At 41.9% G+C, this 22,440-nt stretch overlaps 2 protein-coding genes across 2 annotated transcripts in view; both read right to left on the minus strand.

The window, feature by feature from the left end:
• The window catches only part of LOC142994345 (SPRY domain-containing SOCS box protein 4-like), a 59,060-nt gene extending 56,204 nt beyond the window's left edge, over positions 1 to 2,856 (minus strand). Inside the window, exon 1 of the mRNA XM_076145130.1 lies at positions 2,666 to 2,856. The gene's annotated coding sequence lies outside the window, so the exon portion shown is untranslated. The remainder of the gene's footprint in view (positions 1 to 2,665) is intronic.
• A 1,263-nt stretch (positions 2,857 to 4,119) lies between these two features.
• Positions 4,120 to 21,168, minus strand: LOC142994059 (solute carrier family 25 member 36-A-like). The gene is made up of 7 exons (XM_076144729.1): positions 20,726 to 21,168; positions 18,689 to 18,853; positions 16,309 to 16,386; positions 13,690 to 13,790; positions 8,541 to 8,607; positions 8,114 to 8,403; positions 4,120 to 7,548 (listed from the first exon to the last, which is right to left on the minus strand). The coding sequence occupies exons 1-7, from the start codon at positions 20,764 to 20,766 to the stop codon at positions 7,355 to 7,357; spliced, it is 936 nt and encodes a 311-aa protein (XP_076000844.1). The 5' UTR covers positions 20,767 to 21,168; the 3' UTR covers positions 4,120 to 7,354.
• Positions 21,169 to 22,440: the final 1,272 nt, after the last annotated feature.

Here is a 22,440-nt window from a genome sequence, read left to right on the forward strand (position 1 = left end):
CCCCAATTAATGGTTGGTAACATTGAAACTCCTGGGTTAGTTCCTCTTGTGGATGGCGGGGGGGGATTCAAATATAAATCAACTAGTTAGAGGTAATAGATAAAGCATGTAAGAGGACAATATACTAATAATTTTTTGTCTTAACTGCAATTAAGACAAATGTGTGGATTCTGTGGTGTGGATGTGTGAGCAGAGGTCTCTGACTCTCTCTGGTCGCCTCCACACTCGTTCAGATTCATTTGAAAGTGCATGTTTGTGACTCCTTCTGTGCCTTCTGTCCACACTGAGACAGCCCCCATAAAATGCAGCTTTTCCAATAAGATCTCCAGGGTGGATAAACATGAAGACGGCAGCCTGTCGTGTCAGCGAGGACGGGAAGGCCCAAGCTTTTTCGAATAAGCTGATGTCAGATAAGGTGAAATTATACTTTAAAATGATTGTCCCAGCCCAGTCCATGATTTTTCTGTCGAATCATTTCTTGTATGTCGTATTTCACTCCATCCACAACTGGTAACACATTTTGATGCCATACAGCCCCTGATATGCAAATGTAGGATCCGTTTACACACACACACACTGCCATTTAGAGTTTCCAGCCTCTTGTGCCTTGTGTGTTCTATCCTGCTGGGCCGACCATGAGCGGCTCTGCAAACTCTCGGTCGGACAGAGATAAGTTTCCACACCTAAAAAGCGTTTTCAAAAGACTTTGTGTGAACGCGGCCGATGACGTTAACACGCCTGACGACGGCATTATCGCGCCGCACTTCAAAACCAGCGACGGCGTGTGAAACCTGACACCTTTCCTCTTCACGGCCCCTAGGTAGGTGGAAGGGGGGAAGGGGAGGGGAGGGGAGGGGAGGGGAGCCAAGTAGGGAGTATGGAGGGCTGAGGAATAACACAGTAAACCTATACTGATCAGCATATTGATCATTACCACCTCTCCCTGAGTTGTTGACCCTTAACCACCCTTAACTGCCACTCCTCTAGCTCCCCCCCTGCCCCCCTCCCCTGCACCCTTCAGACAGCATTTCTATCTCACTTTAAGGATGTTTACCACTCTTTACAAAATGCGGCGCGGTATCTGTTCAGTTTAAGCAGCAGTGACAGGGTGCGATAAGACACGGCCGAGTTAAAAACCATTCCGAGGCCAGAGAGCCGAATCCCATCTGTCTCTCTCCTCGCACTGACTCATAACGCTGGTTATTAGTCCCTCTGGAGGGATAAAGAAGGGAAGGGGTGATTTTTTTTAAAGAGATGGAAGGAAATGGCAGAAAACAGGACAAAGAGAGGGAGAGAGAGAGAGAGGAGAGAAATTCAATGCGTGTACGACGTGATAAACATGGGAAACAGGGATGGTAGTGCAGGCAAGAGAGGAGAGAGTGAGCTGTGGTGTCACCGTGATGAAGTGAATGGCGGCGATGGAGCGAGGGAGAGAGAGAGACGATGACGTGTGAGGTAAGAGAGACGGAGAGGAGTGAAAAGTTGCACGTGAATGTCCAAAGCAGAAGAAGAAAAGGAGATAAGAGAAGGGAGGGAAGGAGCAGCTAGAGGTGTGGTGGTCAACCTGATGTCCCGCAGTGAGGAGCTGATCAGATAAATGACCCCCTGTCACCATAACAATGCTCCATCCTCTCCTCCTCCATCTCTCTCCTACCCTCCCTTATCACGACAGGTCATCCATCAACCGGGCCAGACGCCCCACCCACGCCCCTCACCTCACACACACTTTTTTAATTCTGATTAAACCAAACAAAGAGCGGCTGCATCTGCGTTTGTCCCCTCTAACTCCATTTCCCTCTATTTTTTGCCCTCCCCATCCTGTTTTTCCCACTTTTCCTCTTCCTTCTGCTCTTCTTACGCACTTGACTCATCTCACCTTCCTGCTCCGCTCTGCTTCCCTCCTCCCTCTCCTCTCCGGTGCTCCATCTCTTCTTTCATGCCCTCCTCTCCTCGCTCTTACCATCTGCTCTCCATTTTCTGCGCCCTTGTCACCTTACCCATCTTGTATATATAGCTGTCTAAATGTCAAGGTGTGACCACAAAGGAAGCTGATCAGTGCCGAGGAGATGAGAGCGGGACAAGATGCATTGCAAAATCATAAACGCTGACACTAACTAGAGCTGGAATGTTTAAGGGATGAGTCAACTGACAGAACATCCGCTGACAATGTAATTAAATATGAAACCTTTTAGCCATTTATCAAGTCAAACTCATTGTAGCTGAAGGGTTTTCAGACAGTAATTTATATATTGAACTTTCCAAAGCTAGGTAGAGTACATTAGGACTTTTACTTAAGACACAGAACAAACAGTAACAACTTAGTCTGTGTTTGTGCTTGTATTATCAGTATACATCACTAAAATCTGTGCTCTTTATACTTGGAGGTTCATTTATTAGTCCGTTTTGGCCTTATTTGTACATGTTATTGTTCACAGTATCTATCTACCTCTTGATCAGATGAGTGTGATCTGGCAAAGTAGCATAAAACTATATCAAAAGCATTCATAATGAACACTGTGTTGTAGCATCTGCGCTCAGAATAATCTTGGACTATTTAAAGATACTTATATTAAAAGTAGAGCTTCTTAACTGCCTACATTGAACCCAGCGCTCTCAATCCTGTGGGCAGTTTACCCGGTGTAAACACACAAACACGAACACTCACCGTGTAGAAACTCCACTCGTCTCCGAACGACACTTCTCCTCTGAAAATTCCTCTGAAAGTCGCGAATCAAAGCGTCTCTCTCTGCTCGGGAGGGAATGCTGTTTGTTATTCCAGCAGTGTTCCAGATGTTACGTGGATGGAGCGACGGTTTCTTTGTTGCAGGAAACAGCAGCTCGTTACAGCCATACAGCCAAGCAGCTAAACACCGAGCGTGACACTCATTCACTCCGCACGACGCGCGCTGATTGGTGGATTTTACCACAACACAGAACAGTGCTCTGCTGCTATTGGCTGCTGTGCAGGCGCTGCATTTAGGAGCGGCTTGGACGCCCCGGCTTCTGATATTTTTGAAGGTCCTAGAAAGCAACGATAAAAACAATAAAAACACAAAAAACTACTACAAATAATAATAATGATAATGATAAAGTGCTTCTATTTACATTAATAAAACATAAACACGCTCAGACAGTGTAAATCTCCACCAAGGTTACCATAACACCCCAAAACACGAATTCCAGAATACAGTTTATCTCACGTTTATGGTCTTGACTCCCTGGTTTGAAGGCTGAGTGTGCAGTCTGTAGTCTCTGCTTCCATCTAGTGGGAATCCATTTATTGATTGGAAATGAACTGAAAGTAACATATTGAAAAACTTTAAAAGTTTGATCTGGATTTACCTCAAGCTCTACTATCCTGTTGACATAAAAATATATATGCTTTGAACCGCAAATTTCCAAGGTAAATGCATCATAGCCAATGAATATTCATGTTTTTAATTTTTATAGTTTGTTTGTGTCATTGAGCATTGGTTGATTGAGTCAAGATGTCATGACTCTTTCACGCTGGTCACATGTGCTCGGTGTGTGAACCTGCTCTCATATTTCCGTTAATTGCAGACCTGCCAATTCTGGTGTTCTCTAGCGAAATGCCAATTGAGTTGCACAGTGCTGGGCTGTGAGTACAGGTCCTACTAGGACGTTGGGCCCTCATGCCACCCTGATGCAATCTGTTTGACAGTTTGGTCAAAAACATGCACACCTGTAGCCTGCTGGAGATCATTTTGTAGGGCTCTGGCAATGCTCAATGTTCCGCCTCGCACAAAAGAGCAGATACCTGTCCTGCTGCTGGGTTGATGCCCTTCTACAGCCCTGTCCAGATCTCCTTGTGTAAGTGAGTGACCTTTTCACACTTGATAATTTAAAACTGATTGAAACTCTACTCGCTCAATAATATCTGTATTTAGAGAGACCTTGCATAATTAAGTGAATTCACTGTGATGATCTCACTGGTCACATTGGTCGATTCAATTGAGCACGATCTGGCTCCCTCTGGTGGAAGTGGAGGGTAAATACAAAATAATCTAATATTCATTAGAAAGCGTAACAACCTGTGTGGCTACGAAAAAATGAGATTATGAAAAACATACTTATGTCATGTTATTTGTTTTTATTTACTTTATTTAAAAAACACATCAATATCAGAACTAACGGAAAAAAACACCTTTGATTTCACTTTTATTTCAAACCTGCTTGAGCTTCATTCTGCCCAAGCTGAAAATATTAAATGGCATAATGATGGAAAAAAAGATTTAAAATATGTTAGCATCGTTTGTCCAGTTGACCATTCAAGTCACAATTTGGTAATTTGACCTAAAGTATCACTGCATTCCAAAGGCCGTTAGTGTTTAGAAGGAATACATGGGCTTTAACACAAGTCAGTGAGTTTGTCTTTTCCAAATGGAAACTGTGTAGACTTAATTTGGAGAGCAAGTATGTACTGACAATGTTCAATTCTCAAGTATTCTCAAGTTTTCAACGTCATTGACATTCTGAAGAGGAACACAACCAGAATCAACACTTTTGTAAGGTGCTTTGATAAAATAAAATAAAATGGTATAATACATTTTTCTCATAGATAGTAGAATGCAGATTGTTTTTAACATTTGGGTGGGTGCATTAACCCTTTGCACAGATCTTGCAAATTGTTTTAATAGCAGTTGTCTCAACTACCTTGATCTGTTGTTAAAGAAAGGTGATTCTTGCTCTTGTGGTCTCACAGTAAAAAAAACATCCATCTTTAAAAAAAAAAAAGAAAATGTTGGGGGAAACCAAAAATAAAGCTGACAATGTATGGAACAATGTAAACATCATAATTGATAAAAAAAACATTCATAATTTGTTAAATGAAACACCTTGAATAAATGCTTTCTGCACAGATGTTTGCATGAAACATTCACCCATGATCTTTTGCAAGATGCCTCTGTTTGTGTAACATCTTGCAATGAAACACAAATTCATTAGATAATTAATCACACAGTAACAATATTCATAAGAACACTCCTTGTCCAAACAATGTTAAATTGCACAAAAATGAAAACAATTTGCAGATGCAAACTACAGCATAATCATACATGGATGTGAGAGAAACAACAATAAATGATATGCATATACAGTATCTTTTTATATACACACACACACACATTTGAACATCCTTCACAATGACTGAAAATCCTAAACTGTACAATATATCTGCTATCGGAACTGCAAAATACCATTTTGATATACAGTAATACTTTTTTTCTTTTACAATGTACAAGTTTTGACTCTTCACACAAGAAAATGCAAAAAGCAGAAACCCTAAAAGTGCATGATATAAGTTCAGTTGGAAGCCACTGGAAGGAAGGACCGACACGAGAGCTGGAGGGTGAAGGTGGCCCGGCATCGTACGGCGGCTTTACACAATCCTCCCCTCAAGTGTCGCCTCGGCAAGATCGATGATTAGTTGGAGGGAAATCTGTAGTAGATATTCATTATACATGCAGGCACATATGACTGCAGATGCACACAAATACAGACACACATTATAGAACAGAGTACTGTTAAGGTGAGTCACTCAAAGCGAGCCACTTACATGTTGGGAGACGTGCACACACACTCACACAGATGTGGTTATGGGGAGATGGGAGGAATTCAAATCAGTAAGTTTAGGTGCACGATCAAGTCTGATGTTTACCTCTACTGCAATTAAAGCAAATATTTAGTAACCATGTACACACAGATGCTATTAATGCGATTCTAAGCCCTGAAGACTCTCAGTGGCCACTTTATCAGAGACACCAACACAATACAAAATAACACCCTCGCTCTAAATCCTACCATTGTGGTGCAGATAGTGTTCAGTTTGTATCAGAGAAGTGTGGATTAGACTTTATAGTAATTGTGGTCATAGCTACTGTGAGAGTTTCTTCTATTTTGTCCAACCAATTCACGAACATGAGGGGGACAGGATATTGTTGTGTCTATCAACGCCAATTCCATTCTAATTTTATTGTTTACATAATGTTTGAAAATCAGATTAGGACCAAGACTTTGTGCATGTAAACATTCTGACTAACATTCACCCACTCCAACATTTCCCCACACCGTCACATTATTTTCAAGTAGATAATGAATGGTAGATCATGAGACTCGGTACCTTTTATGCACTCACACACTTCACATTGGTGTCATGTGCTCACAACATTTCTGAGCGGTGTTCAGGGTGCGGGAACGGGTTTGACCTGGTATGCTGGCCATGGCTCAGATTAAGCAAATTGTTTTACTCAACACTAAAGGCCAACTTCCACTCGATCGCATCACCGTCAGACTCAGACTTCAGAGACGGGCCATCAGACACGAGCTGATGTCAACGTTCAAGTGAGGAGCCGTTGCACAGCTTTCGCCACTTTTTGGCCAGCAAGTGCACAGCCACACATGAACTTCAGGCAGTGTTCATGGGGGAATGCTTGAAGCCGGCCTTGTTGTAGTGCAAACGTGGCTGGTTTGAGGTAAGCCGAATACAAAATGACCTGTGGTGTTTGATCGTTTCTGTCAGGGAACTCGTATTGTAGTCTCACATCACTAGTGGGGTTTCCATTGATGTGTGGTTTGGACAATTTGCGCTTTTTGTGCTCACTTAAAGTGAAACCCTCTGGTAGGATTTTCATGAATGTAATCAGTAAAAGAAGTTACATGGGGCAGGAATAAAAGGCTTCAAGAGTTGAAAGCGGCCATTGATCTCATTATAGTTCCAGAATTTAGTAGTCGCCTCCATGGATTGACAGATCCGAGGATAAGATGACTATTAATCACCCAAGAGCTACTTGTTTGTGGAAAGCAACATATATTATCAGATCATTTCATGGAAACACATTTGAACTGACAATATTTTAAAAATTCACCTATAGTTTGCATCAAAAATGAAATGGAAACACAACTACTGATGCGAGTGCAGGGCTGGGCTCATATTCATTCATCTACTTTCAGCATCCAGGTGACTCCAAGCATCCCCCCCCCCCCCATCACTGCATCACATCTTTAAGGGACCGGATTGTTTTCCACTTATCATCAAAAGTGAACAACAAACGGAGACCCTCTTTGTTTTAAGGCCACTGCACAGTGCTTTGTTTCCACCCGCTGCCTCTTTTCTCTTTGCTAGATTTTCATCTTTGAGTGACAGCACCATCTACTCCCCAGCAAACTCCAAAATAAACTGGAGGTGGTGATGCTGGTGAAAGTAGCATAGGACTTTATCCTTCTTACTTCATAATTCTTTCTTCTCTCCTTTTGTGGTCTTTATTGTTTTTCCTTTGGTCTTCACTTTGACATTTCTTCCATATTGTTCGTTGCCAAAGAGCGTCAGTTTTTTTCGCTAACGGCCCAGCAGGTAGACCACCACTTCATAGGTGCACATCATGATGGCGGTGTTGGGGATCTGTCGGACGAGGTGGGTGGTGAGGCCGCGGTAAAGCGCCTGGTATCCCTCCTCCCTGGGAACCGTCAGCAGAGTTTGGAAGAAGGAGCGATACTTGCTGCCCTCCTCTCGTAGCCGTGTGCGGATCACCTCTGCAATGTCACAGTAGAGGAGACGGTCATTCATTTCATTCTAGTCACGAGCTGCTCGGCGTCATAACGATGAGCGTTTTATAGCTTCTTCACAGATGAATTTCCATTTCCAATTTACTCACTCAGTGTTGTAAAAGCACCCATTAATATTTCTTGGTATGACAACCCTGCCTCATCTAAGAGATTTACTTCAGGTAATGACTCTTGCCTGTGATCACAACAGTTTGAGGTTTTGCTACCCCAAACCAAAAAATATGAACCAGAAGCATTTACCACAAAGGGAAGCTCTACGTCTTCTGCTTCTGTTTGTCGAGTGAGAGGAGACAGAGCTGGTGTGCAGCAGGTGGGTGGTGGGCTTTGATTACATTTGTTCTATTATTCCACCCACTCCACAATCTTACAAGCTTGTGATTTTCTTGAGAGTGCAGCTGAGTGCTAACTTCAATATCCATGTTAACCGATTGCCCACAGGAGAAAAGCTGCACACCATAACTCAAGACAACGCACAGAGATGCAGAGGAACTAACATCAAGCTCAAGGTTGAGTGAGTAAGACACAACATTACCGTGAGGATAAGCGATGGAGGTGGCGCAGGTCTTGGAGGTGGCGGCTGCGAGCATCATGCCCACAAAGTCCGATGCATTTTTCACAGATTCTTCCTCGTCGTCCATGCTGGCTTGGGCTTTAGCCTCCTGCAGTTTGCGCTTGATGCTCTCGTATATGACAAAATGGATGACGGTCTCAGAGATGCCGGCGTACGAGGCTGACATGCCCCTGTAGAAACCTCGCAGGCCGTCCATCTGGTACACCCGCCGCACGCATTCAAATGCATTCATGCGACGCTCACCTCGGCTTCTGTGGCAATCAAGACATAATCAGAAAATCAATTGTCAAACCAACAATAGCAGCTACAGAGAGAATTATAAAGAAATGTGCCGTGCATCGAACTTCCTGTAGTTTCTAACTTTCTAACATCACTTTCAGTTCCTCACCTGGCGTCCAGCTGTAGACGGGTCTTGATCAGCCAGATGGGATTGGTGGCTGTGATGGCCGTGAACCCTGGGAATTTCAAGAGGTCAGAGGGTCAGACAGGTGTAGAGACAAGTGGGAAAGAACAATTTAACATAACACCGACTACTACTATGCTGGACGAAGACAGAGAGAAAGCACTTCATCTAACAGCATCAACTGACCGCAGAGAGTTGGAAAAGTAAATCAACCAGGATGAAGTGTTAATCTTTAATATCATCTACCCTTTACTGTCTTGTTATCTTTATCATCTTTGTGTTTTATTCAATCACTGAGGTCCAGTATCGTGAACTATAATCTCACACATTGATCCTCTTTTTGTGAAACGCCGCTCAGTTGCTTTCTAAACCAAACTGCTCTCTTCTTGCGGTTCAACGCAAATAAAATAAAGCACGAGAGCAATCGCAAATTTAGACTTTTGGCTGCTGTGTGTTTGCTCATTATCATTTATTCATTCCTTATCTTACTGACAAACACTGAGAAATGAGGCCAAGCAGCAGATTCATCTGAGGTCTTTCACAGAAGATATGCAGTCTGATTACTTCCTTTTAAATGTTAATGAGAGCTCTAGTGGTCCAAATCACATTTCAATTAGAGCTTAGAGCTTTCATCGGCAGTATTTTAAATCCAAAACATTGTCAATTGGCTATGAAACAAGACACACACCTAGGCTAATTGTTAGTTTAAGTATAATCAATGTTAGCCCTCCCCTTATGTTCATACTAAAATCCCGTTTCACAAGCCGGTGGTGAACCTAGGTGAGAGGAGCAAGATCCGACTCTGTGTGTGTGTGTGTGTGTGTGTTTGGCCTGAAAGTATCACAACTACTACAGCAGGGAGGAAGAAAATGGTGCCTGGAGGAGATTCTTTAATTATTCAGCAGGGGCTAAAGTGGAAACTTGTGGAGGCGGAATTCAGTTCAGGCTTTAATAGGCAGTAGGTTGGCCAGCTTTAGTCTGTTTGCTGTCCGTCTGCCTTCACAGCGAGTGTAAACATTAGAGGGACTCTTATCATTGGTAGACAAGATGTCAGTGGTGTGTGCATGCATATGTTTGAGTTTATAATGATGTCGCTGAGGTTACACATTTGTTAAATAGGAGAAGAGACACATGACATACAGATAGAAAGCTTTCTCTGTGTACGGTGTAATGTTAATGTGCACTTTGTGACGTAATGACACAAAGGCTGTGTAATGATTTCTTATATAAATGATGCAGCATCCAGAAATAAAACATGGCCATTTGCAGAAAACAGCTAAGGTCAGCACAAGTATATAAATAAAGAGACCTCAGTCGCATCTAATTTATCAATGCAACGCAGCCCTATGTTGAGGCGACTGCGTGAAGAAGAGAGGGCGGCGCAGGTCTGTGGAAGAGAAGAAGGAGGAAAGAAATAAAGGGAGAACAATAAAGAGGGATGTAGAAAGAAGTAGCGTCTATGGCGTGTACTCACGAGGGAGGGGCAAAGCTCCTCCAGCTCCTCCCCGCTGCAGCTAGTAGCCTGCAGATATGGGGGGCTCGGGTGGCGGGGGTGTCCCACCCAATCACGCAGGGGTGAAAGCTTTACAGTAAAGCCCTAAAATAGACACAGGCTTTTCTGTACCACAGTCGCACACAAGCAGCAGTCACATCCACCCTCAACCCCATCAACCACCCACCCAGACCCCGCTTACATTTCTCAACAGGTTTATGGAGGAGAGATGGGGGGGCAAAGAAACCCCGCCCCCATCTATCTCCAAATTCCAATCCCAGCCTCTCTTAAGTTATACTCTGTTTGTTTTTAGCATTTCTCATCCCTCCCTTTAATCCTTTTATCAGCTGGAATGAAGAAAATGTTGACTGAACAGAAGCCAACCCAATCCAAACCTCCAGCCCCACCTCATGGTATCTGGTTATTGTGTCAATCTCTCCAGGCTAATGAAACAACAGTTTAAGGGCAGAAACACAAAATGAAGGCGAGAAGTCCTCTCGTGTCTAAATTGATCAAGAGGAGGGATCATGTCCAGGCTTAATGAAGAAACATGGATACTGACAGGCAAAGTAGATGCAGGTGGAAATGCTAACCTTGTCATTTTCTGTAAACAGACCCAGTGGCCGTGACGAGGACATTTAATGGACATGTGATGACAAGAGGATGAGGGTGAATACAAACTAAAGAAATGGATGCAACTCACTCAGCCCCTGCACCAACACCGGAAACTATCCCTCATCAGAGCTGCTGACTAGGTAACTACTGTGAGCATCTCACATTGTGAACAGAGAAGTTCTATTTTTGTACAGTACGTATACATTTACATGACATTATACTACTTAAAAGAGGACCGTTAGGAGTACCACAAAATAAAGTAACTAACAAATCTGATCACTTTGTGGTTTCCTTTTTTAAATCCTTGACAGTTATTTCAAAGGAATTAAATCAAATATGTGTATAATTTAATTATTTACCGGGGTTTCCTAACACACCGCTGCTGCATGGTTCAGTGTGCAGAGGAATGAACCATGACTGGTGACTGGCCAGAGTAGCCGCACAGCAGGGGGGCACAGGACTCTAGGGTGGAGAGCGGCCGAGTTCTGTGGCAGGGTGTGTATAAGATCGGTAATTAAATGAGATATACTCATTACTGAATGCTACAGCAGCACAGCCATTAACTGAAACCGGCAACTCTAACATTTGGCACAGGCACACACACACGTAAGAACGACAGGCTGAGATACGCCTGACAGCCCTGCTATAATCCCACGCTGTGTCTTTGGAGGACTTTGACCTACATTCACAGACTGCAAACGTGCTTTAGATTAACGGCTGTGGGGAAACGTGAGTCTCTCTCGGTGAATGAGTGCGACTCGCCTCCTTTCCCCCCGGTACAAAGAATACCACAAATCACAGCAAGGAGGCCACCAAAGACAAAGACTCACGTGACATTGCAAAACATTAAGCAAGCGGAGGTCAAATACATAAAATACTTTAAAATCAGTTTGCAGACCGTATGCTTGTATTTAATACAAAGATAGAAAATACAAAGACATTCACTACTTTGTTAGAAATCTGTGTTAGCCTGGACAATGTATGATTTATCCCTGATTTTAACCATGAATTCACAAATGCCAATAAACTGCCTCATCAACCTCCTGACTGAGCTGTGGTTGGATGAATTTCTGTTTTTTAATCAAATGTCAGAATACGTGACGCCTCCTGAGATGATTTCCCGATATTCTGGTCCAATTTCCTGCTATTCATTGCTCAGCTGCATTAGCGAGTCTGCACAGCGAAACTCTCTCTCCGCAAACAACATGGTGCAAAGAGAACTATGTCGGCATGTAGACCGGGTGGTGTGGAAAGGAGAAACTACACACCCATGTTGTCCTCCAGCCTCCTACAGGTCCACATCCACCTCCTCCTTTTTTGGCTATGTGGACAATGGAATGGCACCAAGACATTCCTACTGTTAAATGCCACATTGTTCTGAAAGTAGTAGTCTGCGCACAGTGAGAGTATTTCAATCCAGGGACATGACTCCATACATGTCTTGGCTTCTGTCCCGAGCAGTTACTGTCCACGTTCTTCCATTTACCACATTCCCTGTCATCCGGAAATTCCACATTTTTGTGACAAACGGGTCCTAATGAAATAGTGCCAGCCTATGAGACGGACTGATACTACCTCTCCTTGAAAAGAAATGACTAAGGCACTAATGGCATGATGGATGACAGTAGAAAAAAAAGATGACGAGGCGGAGCACATCGATTACAAGCTTCAGGGCCACTGACAAGGTTAGCATTTCTTTAGTGCTGACAACAGAAATTCAGAATCTAAAACAGAATCATGTGTCATTCATTTACCTTTACTATGTTGATGAATCAAGTTAACAGACTAAGATGAAGGGGGGAGGGGCATGAGATCCAGAAGCTATAGATCGTATTCATCAGCATAACTGAAAAACCATTATGAATATGCTAGTATTGATAGAAAATCAATATGTTTTTCATCATACCAGTGTAAGGAAATGGAATGCTACCTGACGCGTCCGCCTGAGTGCCAGGGGCCCCGGGTGACCGTTCGGGGCCGCGCTCTCTCCTCTACACACACACATAGCACAGGAGGGGGGCCCAAGCCACACTGTTTAATTAACAACTAGGATGTTAAATCATTTACAGGGTCCTCCGGAGAGGCCTCAAAATTAACCAAGAAAAAGAGAAGAAAAGGAAGGCAAGGAGGAAATAAAAAAAATTAAAAAGGAGGACATGGGGGACAACGTGTCTCACTGAAGAGGAAAGCACAACCTAAACTTTGAGGACCTTGTGGTTAGTCTTCTCTTTGTGAAACAGCCGATGTGCAGTACGTTATGTACACTGGTGCTGTAAATGTCAGTATGGGCGCACGGGCAGACGTGTTATATACTGGTGGGTGCATGTGCCCGTGTGCTTGATCTTATCTGTTTTCAGTGTGTGACATTCCTGATTACTGCAAGACAAAGTGCTTCATCTAATGTATGTGAGCTGTAAAGTTATTCTAACAAAAGCTATTATCTGAATATGCAACTCTAAGGAGCGAACAAGTGAAAGTCAGTCGCAAAGAAGTCTGTGTTCATGCTGTAGCACTGAGGAATTTACAAGATGCACACTAAGTAGAAAATATTTACAACATGAATCAATGAATCATAGCTTGGTGTCATTGTAAACATCATCCTGAGAGTCTTAAATTGTGCTTTCTGATAAACCAAACGTGTCTACTTACATTTAAAATATATCATTTAGTTTTAGCATTTCTTCAGCATAAACAATCTTTTAACTAGTGAAGATCCCACACACACACACACACACACACACACACACACACACACACACACACACACACACACACACACACACACACACACACACACACACACACACACACACACACACACACACACACACACACACACACACACACACACACCTTGCTTAAATGAAATCATATGATCAAATAAAATTATAATGGAAAAACTAAATAGTATTCTTAAATATTCTTGAGCTAAAAGCCTGCAGTGTGGTGCACTGCCCAGGAGATGTAAGACAGACAGACAGATATTACAGACAGACAGCAGGGCGGGGGAGGGGAAACGATTCGTACCTGCCATCCCAGCAGACATCATGTGCACCTGGACAGAGTCTGGCTCCAGCACTGCATTCAGCTTCTCCTTGGCTGTTGAATAGGCAGCAAAATAGATCGCCCTGTGGCCAAAACACATCAGAATTGGTCAGTGTCAGTCGGAAAAGAAAATGTGTATTCCTGTGAGGTCTTCATCTTGTTTTGGATATGGGGTATGGTGAGAAATTTAATCATTTAAGTCATTTGGGCATCGATATAATTAGCTTAAGCTATATTTGTATGAACATCATAACTTAAATAATAAACCTATAATAATACGAAAATACAATCAATAACTTGTTGTTTTGCTCCTAATAATTAAGGGTTTTAATGTATTAAATAAGGACATGCCATTTTAAGCACCAAAAACATATATTATGGATATTGCCTAAAGTTACCATTATGGGACACCGGTGGCTCACATGTCTAATTGCAGTCTTGCTGATTTATATTACTCGTCTTTGAGTAGAAATAGTGCCTCACATCTGGGACATCATCCTACAGCTTCAACTGTAAGTATTTGTTGGTATTGTGCTGACAGTCACCTTTAAAACCCATTCTCAGACAGCTTCTTCATAACGTTGTTTATCATGCAAACTGCAGGATGTCACTACTTTAAGATAATTAACCATTGAGGCCTAGGTTGTGTTTAACTGAGGCAAACATTCTCTGCATTGCAGTCACATGCTGTGCGTTAGCAACAGATATACAGCCTCTGATTTGAACTCCCATCTCACCAAATTCCTAGGATTTGTTGAACATTTCTGCTGTGTGGAATTAAACCCTGTGACCTCACTCCTGCCAACTCTGCCTGGATAGAGAGCATGTCCGCACAGCGCAGTCGTGCAGCTGTGTGACATGAATTGTGAGCGTGTGTGTATGTCTGCTCGATTACGTCATGAGTGATGCTGGAGGTGCAAGCTGTTCCATCAGCACATGTGTGTGTGTTGTTAATGAATTTTCTAATCTTTCATTTCTAATCTGTCCTTTTGTTTTTTGTTTTTTCTCATTCATCATAGTACCTAACTTATTGCACTTCTACTCTAGCTCTAGTTATGCTCTTAGCTGTTGGTTTAGGAAGGAAATGCGCTAAATTTCTTGTGACCTGAAGTTCTTTTATCTACCTTTGTTGAACACACTTATTGTAAGTCGCTTTGGATAAAAGCGTCTGCTAAATGACCGTAATGTAATGTAATGTAATGAATGCCAGCAGAATACCTAGTGGACTGTGCTCTCATTTGCATCAGAATGTTCAGCAGGATGATAGAAGACCTTTCTACATGTCTGGTGTCAAAGTCTATATATTTCCTTTTCATGATATGATTCTGTAATATGGCAATTTAAGACCCCACTTTATGAATAAATAAAGCCATTAATCAGCTTAACCTTCACCAACTGAAACTGAAATTTTACTGATCATAAATGTTTAAATAGCTGCACACATTGCTGTCAGCAGTGCAGCCATTTTTCCAAGGTTTTACTGCATTCAGTTGACCGCTGCACTGATGAATCTGTCTGCTCTTATCCTTCATGTAATCTGCTGCAAAGACTATTTGGTCCAAAGAATACAATTTAATTTCATATCAACATCTGATGGTTTCCAAAGATAACAATTATCTTGTGCTCAATCAGAAGGATATGGGTATGAAATTCTGCAAAAACCTCATTTGATGTAATAGTGCCTCCATAAAAAAGGCTGTCTTTAATTTGAATATTTAATTTGATCTAAGCATGAAAATTAGATTTGCATTATATTGGAGAAACCTAAGATTAAGGTTTAGATCAGTGCTGCATATGAATTCATCAGGTTTGCTTCTTATGCAACAACAGCATCCAACAGCACAGTTTACTATGGACATCGCCAGGAAACAAGCTGCTGTTTCCACAGCTGGACACTGAGCCCAGAGGACACACACGCACACACACACATAGACACACGCACACTTTTTGCCCTGTAGTCTAATCAGACAGAGTGACTGAAAGAACACAGGAAAATAAAAGATGAACAAAACAGAGGAGGGGAACAATTGATATGGACAGTGTGACTCAGATAAGATGGCATGTGAAAGCAGCAGCAGCCAGGGAGAATCAGAGAGGTGGGCGGGGGAGGGGATTTAACACAAAAACGACCGTGCAAACGGTTTTAAACTCACTGTCCTTCATTGTGATGATACAAAACAACATCAGCCACATGACCATTGCGTCAGCTGGCCGCCGTCAGCTGCTGCGTTTAACTGAATTGAGTCCGTTATGTAAGACTAACCAGCCAAGCTCAAAGGTTCAAACACACTAATTTCCGCAACTTTAAATCCATTCCGATTCTGTATCTGTCACATGCAATTATTTGCTGGCAGCTTAAAGCTCTGAGTGAGTCGGAAGCTTGGGAAATGCGAAGATCTATAAATAAATCTTTACCTCAGCACATACTTTTGGCCAAGAGCTGATAACTGCGGGAGTTTTTAAGTGAAGGATGTTTGGTCTTTTCGTATCTCTGTGACATTTCTCACATTCATCAGGGCATTAATCCTATAAAGGTTGAGGAGAGCTAGGGGAGTAACAAAACAAACACAGAATCCAACAAATGCATTACACTGAACGGACCTGGATGGTGCCACACCGACAAGATTGGGTCCCAGTCCTCGGAAAAGAGAACGAGGTCCCTCCCTCTCCAGTATCATCCTGCAGAGAGAAAGAGGGAGACCAATTAGTTCTTCCAGCACTGCCAACCATAGAGAAATTGTCTTTGATTTATATGTCATGCATTCAAAACGTCAACACCTACACGTTATCTGGCTGCTTTCAGGTAAACTGAAACTAATGAAACAGGTTACAAACTTTTGGTAAGCAACCAAGGTATAAACTAGTTAATCTGCTGTGGCTGCACTCCATAAGACGATTCTTTGCTTCCCCACTTATTGACACACACACAATCACTTCAATATGAGTATAGAAAAGGGACAGCTTATCAATCATTGGAAAAGTTCTTTGGGGCAAATCCTCCAATTGGAGGCACGTGTCTTCCATGACCTTTGAGGACAAACGGCAGTGATATCTGTCCCATGTGAAGTGCAACATGGCTGTTTATAGCCAACATATATCCAACCCCTGCACATACCAGTATTTTATATCACCTTGGGCAATCTGCCAGGACCTTCTTCACTCAATATAGCTTGATATTCAGTCATACATACGCACATAGACCCAAAATAAAGACGGAAGACATAGTGGCCCAGTTTTCATAGAGGTATGAAAGGTATCTAACGCACCCTAAAGTCTAGATACCTCACGTTTCCACATGTATGGTAAAGACACATGCACACAGACATGCATCGACTAATACAGGGACCTAAAAAGACCTCTCTCATCTGTTCATTGCTCAATATGCCCAGCTACAACTAGGTCAGGTCAAGTGTCAGATATCAACACTCAACAGCTAAACATGATTGGCTGTCATCCTAAACTGTTTTCGCACCACTAACTGGTTGAAAAACAAGTGCATACTATTAACCTCATTCATCTATGAGTACCTCATTTTATAACACATAACAGCTACTTGTACTGCACTGCTGCGAAGCATAAGACTGCTGGCAATGAGTCAAAACTTGTATAACACATACAATTGACCTCTTCCTTATTCACTGTCACATTGACTCTATCTTAATATCTAAATTTCCCAGCAGGGATGAGGGATTCAGTGTCAACCATTGCTCAGAAGATTTAAACGTTTAATAAATGATTGATTGTTTAACATAGTCCAAAGAGGAAAGTGTATGTAAGTTGTGCCTTCTATACTTATTGCCAGATCAACTCCCAGATATACTCTGTGTGATTTACAGCCACAACCACTAAAAATATAGATTAACTGAAATAAATATAATATGCAGCTTGATGCGCCAATAATTGCGTATCAAAAAGCTCTGATGATTGATCTACATACTCAGTTCTACAGTGGGACTTAGCCTGCATTAAGATTCCACGTTGACCCACTTAAACTGGAGCAGATTTTTTTTTCTTCCCTCCCACATTGCTCTCCCCTCCTCTGGCCTGCTCTGCTCTGTGAATCGTGTGATAGTGGTGTAGAGTTTTACAGTTTTGGCTCCTCCTGTCGTGGAAAATAGATGCGGGGTATAGAAACATGAGGGATGTTGGTCCCTAAACATTGCCCCGTTCAACCGCAGTGTCTTGAACTAGGGCACAAATCCAGTGTAATCAAACCCTAACCTGGAAAAGACCATAAATCTATGTTGGGCTCAGTGTTCATTGTACCCAATATAAATAAAGTAAGCGTTTCTATTTCAGCACTGGGTCATACTGAACATGATTTGCAGGCTACATGTTCTTAGCCTAACAGGTATTGTGTCATACTGTAGGACAGCAATTCTGGTCTAGGCTTCTTAATTAAAAACAATATCAGAATGACAGCTTATGTGATATGATTGTGCTCTATGTGACACGTGCGGTACAACATGAGGTTGTATTCAACATGAGAGCATTCAGTCATTCTCTCACCTAATTCTTGTAACTTTCCACTACGTATAGTCCAATCAGTTCTTATCACGTATTTAGTAATTGTGTGAGTTGGCCTCTGTATCATTGTGTGTAAATATATTCTGCCAAGTGTTGGACGTGATAAGAATTTCCTAACTGCCAACTATGACAGGTGACCCTATTACGCTCAATGTCCTACTTTTAAATCCAAAGATTTCCCAACATAGGATGAAGTTTGTCTCCGTGTCACCCTGGCCTTTATAGCAACTGCTTATCTTGCTTGACACAAATATGAAATGATTTCGTCAGTCTATATAGTTCATATACGTAGTATTGATTGATATATATTATAGAAGATTAGATTAAAGAATCAGCCAGATCTAACCCACATACAACTACATCCGTAACGTGACCATCCATATATCCACATATAACTTTTCCCTAATAAAGATAAGAGTTGTAAATCCAATTTTCTATAGGGGATGGGCCTTACTTGAGAGTGTGCAGAGGTCCTGGTGCGGCCACGCGGGCCACACTGGGTCCATTGACGGTGCTGAGCTGCACCTCGGAGATGTAGAGCGTGATGGCCGAGGACTGGAGTCTAGTCTTCACCACCTCCAGAGGACAAGTCAAAATAGCACCTACTGTACCTCCACATCTAGGAAGAGAAGGGGTGGTGCAGAAACAAGGGAGAAGGGAAAGAGAGCGAGGACGCAAGCAGAACACTGGTTAATGAAAAGAGAACAGGCATTTGAGAGATAAAGCAATGATATGAAACTAACAGCAGAGCACAGAAAACTCTCTCATATTTAAATAGGTCAGGTATAGATTTTGTTCAGTCCTGTCATTTTTCCTTTATATCCATCCACTATTAACTCTCTGAGCTCTGATAAAACTAACCCTTGACATACCCAGTTACAAAGTATGTAAAATTATTTAAAACACGACACACCTGACGTGATGATGCAAAGTAACAAACCAAAGTATTTGACAGGTCTTTGTGAGGTAAATTCAGGGTAAAACTGACTGCGGCTCTGTGTCATACGGTGCTGCAATTGACTGAGTCACATTCATCAGGGTGACTCTCACACACGTGCAAAGTCATATAAATAGGACATCTAGTTAATGGGCTATTTTTACTTTTAATTTAACCCCAGATTTAAATGTTCTCTTCAGAGCATGTCAACAAACCAAATTAGACTGATCAAAACACATGTAGGAAACAGATAATGGATCTTAGATAAGTCACATAATCTTTTATTGGTTGAATTGCATTGGCTTGTATTTGGTTTAAGATACCTTACTATTTGGATAAGCCCAATGCCAATAGAATTTAAAAACAATATTCTAACCACTCCTTTCTAGTTTGATACTTTGACCAAAGTCCACGATGGGACTCAAACTCATAGCTCCAGTGTCATAAAAAGCTGGAATGTGCACGTACACGCTAATAGTCCTGACAATTCTCCTTAGGCCCAATATAGTCATTACTTAGTTGTGTATGCCGATATCCAGTCTGCTAGCAGTGAATTCCTCTGGCCGCTGCTCAATAGCACCAGCTATATTTACCGTTGTCTTTCAAAAGACCGACCCACATTCAAGCACAGACAGCAATGACCTTTACCCTACTTTCAGCAGGCTACGTTGACTGCTGCATGTGTGCGTGGAAGCAGCTGTGAGAGGAAACACTGGGGGCTCTTAAATCCCAGAAAAGAGAGATAATCAAAGAATTCTGGTGTGGCAGGTTTACCTAAATTGAGTGTTAATGATTGAATGCAGAGATAAGTAGATGAGGGTCAGAGACAATCCAAAAACAAAGGTTTATGACTCGTGTCACATTTTACAACTGCACGTGTTTGTCTTGAACAAGTTGCTGCTCCTGTTTAGAGAATTGTGGGAAAATACATAATACCTGAGGTAATACATCATATAAGTAATAAACTGATGAGTTTTAGAGGAGATTTTTCCTAGATTATAACAATCGACCAACTGACTCGCTACATGACCTGTGACTTCGACAGATATTGATCAAACAATGAACGCATAATGCAGGAAGGAAACGACACTAGTATTTAGCCTATCGAATCATATTAAGCTGTAAAGTTATTATTGCTCAACACAAACCTCTAATGAAAACGAGAATGAGTCACTGTGTATGCGACATAAAACACATGAGGTGGAAACGAGTCGTTTTTCCTTCAAAATAAAAGCGGAATCGCCAATATTATAACTTGAGAAGTAGTATATTTACAAACCCATAAATATTTTATATAAATCGAAACATTTCGGCCGCTAAACATTCGCCTACAGAACAAGCCATCTTCTCCATTACGTCTACTTTATTGTATTCTGCTATGCGATGGTTTATATTTTGAAATTGGACCGGATATGAATTTCTCGAACTTCTGATTTAACTTGACGCTGACATCCGTAACGTTAAATGTGCACGCGCATGGGAAAACGACCCCTAACATGAGTGTTGCCACAAAAACACAACTAGTATTTAAATCAAAAGAGTTGTTTCACGTACCCTCCTGCGAATAAATGAACCAGTGTGTCCCTTTGGCTCATTATGTAGCATGCTCTGCCAGGCAGCGCACCTCGGTGCTGCGGCAGAGGGTCTAGGCCAGGTTCGGGTCCCTTTCACGATGTGTTTAGGCTCCGCGAGGGTTCCCACGAAGACGATGATGTTAACAAGCGGAGGGACGAGTCTTGTCTCCGGCGATTCAGCGTGAAGTAGGCCGACAAACCCCCTCTGTGCGTCCTCACTTCCAACAGCTTATCTTCGTCCTAACCACTGGGCAGCTGCAGGTTCACCGGGCTTAACGACAGATAGAAGAATCAATCCCTGGACTAGCAAATGTGTAAAGGGCTCATCCGCAGGACTGTGTTGTTGGTTCTCTCCTCTGCTTTCATTGCTGCAGTGAAACGAATGGAGGGAGAGCTCATAGTATTTACAGTACAATCGTAGGTTGGAACAGGCGTGCTGCGATTGGTCAACGTGATGTCTGACGTCAAGACGTCAAGCCGTCTGCGCCCTGATCATGCACTGTTCACATGCTCAACGGAGACCTGCGTTATCGACGAGACACAATTTGGCAGTTATATCTTTTGTTCACAAAAAATATGCACTATCAAACAATCAAATGTTGAATAATCTTTTTGAAACAGGAGCCATTTTCCCGTTGATTTTAGTGCTGCAATCTGCCTTAATCGTCCTATTTCAAGAATTTTAAAACTTCTAAAATTTTAAGGATAGAAATAGGTGCTTGAATGCTCCATGCAAAATAAAACGAATGTTCCCATCATTGACTTCATCCTGTAGATGAGCTTTCATTTTGAGAAAGATTTTGGTTAGGATTTTGTAATTGCATCAAAGGCCAAAGCTCTTATATTTCACTGACTCTAACAGCAGTCCATTTTTTTCATTAGAAATTCAATATGTGATATATTAGACATGAAGTCTTCTAAATGAGAACTTTATTGATTATTGATATTGAACCAGGTCTTGTTATTCTTTAAAAAAAATTCGATTAAAATATGCACACTGAGTCACAAATTTGGACACACTCTAACCTGACATCTGGATTTAACCACATTATTGACTAAAGAGCAACCAAAGGTGCAGCTGCATTCCACATCTTGGTCAAGTAAAGCTTGATATCACTTAACACGGCAGGAAAAGGTGCATTTCCACTCTCTTTCCACAGTCACACGAGATCCTTTTTTTCCTTGCAGCTGACCGGGCATGCTTAGTGATTTGATTTAATAATGGAGCTGAATGAATCCACACAGTATGACAAGTTGGAGTCATGTGCAGAGTTTGACTGGTCTTATTTGTTAGGTCAGAATCAAATAATGTCTCATGCTAGATAGATTACGCAAGTCTCATGACACAGGAGGATCCTCGGAGTGATTTGGTTACAGATGAGAGAAGGATAGCGTGCCTCTTGCTGATGTCCAATAGTGGATACAACTTAAATGAATGATGGATACCCTTTGTTTGTTTATATTTCCTGTTTTGTTTGCATAAGCCATGTACAACTTAACTATTTAGTTTACATCTTTTTTGCCTATGTGTGATGTCCCTTAACAGGCAATCACCACAATGCAGTAAAAACTTCTTTGTTTAATTACTTGGATTATATAACCACAATTTAACTATTTAACTGCCGGAAGAATTTTAAAAATGATTTATATGCTCCCACACTCATTGCAATCATGATTTAAATTAACCCACAAAAT

Source organism: Genypterus blacodes, unplaced genomic scaffold (assembly GCF_046128005.1).
Source record: "Genypterus blacodes isolate CSIRO-AG114 ecotype Tasmania unplaced genomic scaffold, CSIRO-AGI_Gbla_v1 ptg000029l_1, whole genome shotgun sequence".
NCBI classification, from domain to species: Eukaryota; Metazoa; Chordata; class Actinopteri; order Ophidiiformes; family Ophidiidae; genus Genypterus; species Genypterus blacodes.

What these genes read in the sequence shown, in the direction of transcription:
- LOC142994059 (XM_076144729.1), bottom strand. Translation starts at nt 20,766, where the DNA reads ATGAGCCAAAGGGACACACTGGTTCATTTATTCGCAGGAGG. An exon ending in GTTCATTTATTCGCAGGAGG is followed by an intron (nt 18,854 to 20,725) that starts GTACGTGAAACA and finishes TTCTCTTCCTAG; the next exon opens with ATGTGGAGGTACAGTAGGTG. An exon ending in GTCGGTGTGGCACCATCCAG is followed by an intron (nt 13,791 to 16,308) that starts GTCCGTTCAGTG and finishes TTTTGGCCACAG; the next exon opens with GGCGATCTATTTTGCTGCCT.